The sequence below is a fragment of the Rhyacophila brunnea genome, unplaced genomic scaffold, assembly GCF_057557595.1.
Source record: "Rhyacophila brunnea isolate RB1 unplaced genomic scaffold, BYU_Rbru_1.0 scaffold_13, whole genome shotgun sequence".
Classification (NCBI taxonomy): domain Eukaryota; kingdom Metazoa; phylum Arthropoda; class Insecta; order Trichoptera; family Rhyacophilidae; genus Rhyacophila; species Rhyacophila brunnea.
The window spans coordinates 22737759-22742178 of NW_028232785.1; the positions used below are offsets into that span (position 1 = coordinate 22737759).

The following is a 4420-nucleotide window of genomic DNA, read 5'->3' on the forward strand; positions in this document are numbered from 1 at the left end:
TAAGCTTCGTGGCATAGGAAAAGTTGTAAATGATATTTGAATATAATTTTCTTCACTAGGTAAGAAGTTTGGCAAGAAGTGAGTTCCAGCACCTTCGTTTTAAAAAAAGCCGTGCGTTTAACACTTGAAAACATAGAAATATACCTACAGCATTATAATGGGAGGTTGTAGTGACTTTTTTAATTATACATTTAGCAGGATTAGTCAAGAGTACTTCCAACAATATTGCATGCGACCAGATGTTTTTTTTAACCAACGCAGGCTACACACGACGATAGGTATGCTTACATACTACAGTCTTGAATTTAGAAGAGATTTTTATTTAGCTACGTATTTTTTTCGACTTATACTATGTACAAATGAGAATTCTGCCATTCTGGGCAGTGTTTACCTGTATGTGCCTGATAACTATTTTAGAAATTGAGAGCATCAGTCGTTAATTCTCCCAAGGTGCAGAACCAACCTGTCACTGATAATGCCAATTGGGAGGGGGATAACTATGTTCAACCAAATTGCTTCGGGTGTTGATATATTCCACTTGCGTGAGCTGAGTTTAGGTGGACGTTCTTTTATAAATCCTTAAAATAGGGTCTCCTTAGCAAACTCTGTGTACTTCTTTGAACTTCTTTTGATGTATAATTGTATTTTACTGTGTTTTTGTATGTTTATATTATGTAACGTTTTTATCACTTTTTTTTCATCTTTATAATAATGTTTCATGTCATGTTTAGAACGTCTCTTAAAATTATAATTTGTAATGTCCACAATATGCTAAAAAAAATGAAATTGATACATTCAGTTACATTTGTGTTTTCTGAATTCCAACAAAATTACATCTAGAAAGTCCTTAATGCAGTTGTGTATTAAGTATTAATTGTATTTATTGGAGTGACATCCTGCTCGCTAATATTATGTTTAACTTTATGTCGGTTCAAAGTACCAGACGTCGTACATTTATAATCGCATACACTGCATTTAAACGGCTTTTCACCGCTGTGCACCAATTTATGCGTCTTCAACGTCCCGGATTGAATACATCTATATCCACACAAGTCACATTTATAAGGTTTGTCGCCACTATGAACTTTTTTATGCGTATTTAAGTTGCTTGAAGATTTGAATTTTTGACTGCATTCATTACACTCATAGGATTTTACGTCGGAATGAATCAAAAGATGCTTTTTTAAATACCGCATGTGCTTGCATTTGTAATCGCAAAAGTTGCACGTCAACGGTTTTTCTTCGATGTGTACGAGTCTGTGTCGTTTCAAGTCGGTCGCGCGTTTGCATTTGTAGTGACATTCGTCGCACGCGAATGGCTTATCACCAAACTTTTTCGCGTTGACGCCATCTATAGAGACGTCATGCATATACAATTTGTGATCATTCAAAATATCCGTAGACGGGAAAAAATCAAAGCACATATCGCAAGCGAAATTTCTATCGTAAAATATAACTCTCTCCAACTGCATACATGCTTCTTTCTCGTCAAGTAATTTATGTTTAGAGCTGTCACCAAGACAACCTCTATCTTTACACTTGGATACAACAGAATCGATCGCAGGTAGATTCTTAGGTTTTCCATATTTCAATGAATTAGTCATGAAACCAAATTCAAAATCGTCAGTACTATGCGAAGGTATTACTGGAATACGTATCGATACATCACACGGTATGAAAGGGATCTGAAAATTTCAATAATAATAATTACAAGATAAAAAGAACTTTTTATATACTTACCACGTTTTTAAATTTTCTGTTGAATCATATAAACTTGACAATTCCATGTATTAATAAATATAGAATACTGAAATGTCATTTTGACATTTCATATTGATTTCCATAGTAACGCACGTACGTTATAATAATAATTTAGTTGCTAGGACCCACTTAGAAACCAATAATAGTGAGTAGTAAATATTACTTTTAACGATTTTTTTCCGACACATACAAAACAGAATTAAACTGAAAATGAATTGAATTCTGCTTAAAGATGGCCAAAAGTAATAAAAAAAAGGATTCCCGTCTTGTTCTGATATATTCTAAAAGTTTCAAATGTCTAGCTAGTCGGGAAGTTGGTTAAAAATCTTGGACAAACAAGAAAAATTCTGTACGGGACAAAAACATTGTAATAATAAAATGGTAAATATTATACATATTATTAACTGACTATTTTTTTATTAAACGAATAATTCACAAGATTTAAAAATGTAACATTCTAATTATTAAAATATTTTTTTGAAAACACTTATTCACTTAACACTTAACACGAGAAAATAATATATTATAACCAATAGAAAAAAAATTGGATTCCGCGTCCATGCACATAGGTATATCACTAAGCTAAAGGCGCCATACTTAGTTGCGAAAAGTTTTAATACTCTCCAAAGTGCTTTCCTAATTCAGCTACCTATTATATTTAAATAGGTGCCTAAGGAAATTAGTCACTGATGTATGGAAAGGTTTCGAAATACTAAAGCGACTAAATGAAAAGGATAAAAGCTGGTTCGGATTAGTCGAGTAGTTAAGTCGAGTGGCGAGTGATTTAGTTACCACTAAATGATTTAGTAACTGAAAAGTGTCCGAACACAGTCCATTACTGCCCTTCTAAGGAAGAAGGCAGTAACTGACTCTCACACACTTTCGAGATAAATGACATAATGTGATTTTTCCAACTTTAGTACTGTGAATTAAAAAAAAAAACGGTGATAATTTTTATTAGTAGGATGTTAAAATATAAATAAAGTAAAAATAAACAAGCAGTAACTGCAATAAATATGTGCAATTACTGGCTTTTTGCTAAGAAATTTGTATTATTTTAGCAGATGCCCATTTTTTCACTAAATATTTGAACGGTATTTTAGTGATAATTCTGATTTTAAAGTGAACAGAATATATGGTTTTCAAAATTACCTAACGGATGGCATTCATAACTCAATTTCACAAATTTTGCGAGTTACTGCCTTCTTTCTTGGAAGGGCAGATTAAAATTTAAATTAATTAAAAAAAAAAAATCTATTGGTTCCTTATACATTTCTCAGAAGTGCTTTCAAAGTATGTATGTTCAATACAAATAATGTTGGAAAAATAAATTCTACGACAACTAACATGACCTTAACGTGTTCAGACTTGTCTCGTGGCTTGTTTGGTAATTAGTGAGAGATGGTGGAACCGCTACTCGACCGAAAAAATAGAACAAAATGGATTGACTCGACTAAATGATTTTACTAAATTACTCGACTAAATTTTTTTGTTCATACACGTTTAGTTAGGTACTAAATTACTCTTCACTCGACTAAACTACTCGAGTAATCCGAACCGGCCATAAGTCTTCACTATACCATGCGAGAAGCAGACGACCGTCAACACGGGTCGTCACTGTGCACCTAGGTACATGGTTTTAGAGTTTATTGTACCGATTATTGACAAATAAATAAATACCTGCATTGAGGTGTTGCCATGTGGATTAGAGCAGCTGGCAACAGAATCTTCAGAATATGGAAGTAATACATCTGCGTCAAATCTGTTTCTCCAGTTGCCCGATTGCAATAAAGTCTCGCTCGTAATGTCGATTGAAGAATTCTGATAAAAAAATAGTACTTTGGTGAAAAAGAATTATGTATTAAATTTGTATGAGTACGTGGAAACGGAAGATAAAGGTTAAATCTTATATCACACATTTGATAAACTCCCTTGATATCTACTATTTTTATTTAGTTTTTAGGGTCATGTCACAGTTACCTAGGTACCTATAGATATTGCAATAATGCAGCCAGATAATAATGTTCACTTATAATCATAATAATGTTTCACTAAAGTATCGTCTTAAGTCCGGTGTGATATCTGATAACACGCTCGCAAATGTTTAAATAGGTAGGTAGGAACTTTTTGAAAAACTGACCTCAGGATTACAATGGACATCATCAGAATCCTCCAATTTAACGCAAGTATGGGCGTCTGGATTGCTCGGGTGCATTAATAAACCAAACAAAATGGGAGTGTGTGACTTTTTTTCGTCAACATCCTTTTCATGTATTAAATCCATTATAAAACATCTTAAGCGTCCATTATTATTATCATCTTGACAACTTATCTACAATGACAGTTAACTGTCTGGTATTGCCACTATAGTGAGAATGTTGTATTAAATTATTGTCAGTAGATTTTAATGACACTACAGTTGCTTAATTTGCTAATGGCCAACAAAAATTACAATTTATGAAAAAAAAAAAAAAACCTATTTCTGACAGTTCTAATATTACTTGTGGCAGAGAAATTTAATTTAAAGTACAAATCACTACCTTTGTATATAAGTATTAAATTGTACTTAAGTATGTTTTGATTTAATTTGTTTTGCTGTTATTATTTTTTTTAATTATATTCTCTTCTTCTCTCTTGTGAGGGTAATATTTGTTATAAT

The 4420-nt window shown here is 32.4% G+C and overlaps 1 protein-coding gene across 1 annotated transcript; it reads right to left on the reverse strand.

The window, feature by feature from the left end:
* Window positions 1–706: 706 nt before the first annotated feature.
* On the reverse strand, window positions 707–4103 carry LOC147076946 (uncharacterized). The gene is made up of 3 exons (XM_085940580.1): window positions 3902–4103; window positions 3442–3582; window positions 707–1685 (listed from the first exon to the last, which is right to left on the reverse strand). Exons 1-3 carry the CDS (start codon window positions 4043–4045, stop codon window positions 864–866), a joined length of 1107 nt encoding a protein of 368 aa, XP_085796706.1. The 5' UTR covers window positions 4046–4103; the 3' UTR covers window positions 707–863.
* Between the last annotated feature and the right edge of the window lie 317 nt (window positions 4104–4420).

Excerpts from the sequence above, each read along its gene's own strand:
- LOC147076946 (XM_085940580.1), bottom strand. The coding sequence starts at position 4,045 with ATGGATTTAATACATGAAAAGGATGTTGACGAAAAAAAGTCACACACT. Across the intron at positions 3,583-3,901 it reads ATGTCCATTGTAATCCTGAG|AATTCTTCAATCGACATTAC; the intron begins GTCAGTTTTTCA and ends TTTTTTTATCAG. Across the intron at positions 1,686-3,441 it reads ATGGCAACACCTCAATGCAG|ATCCCTTTCATACCGTGTGA; the intron begins GTATTTATTTAT and ends TGAAATTTTCAG.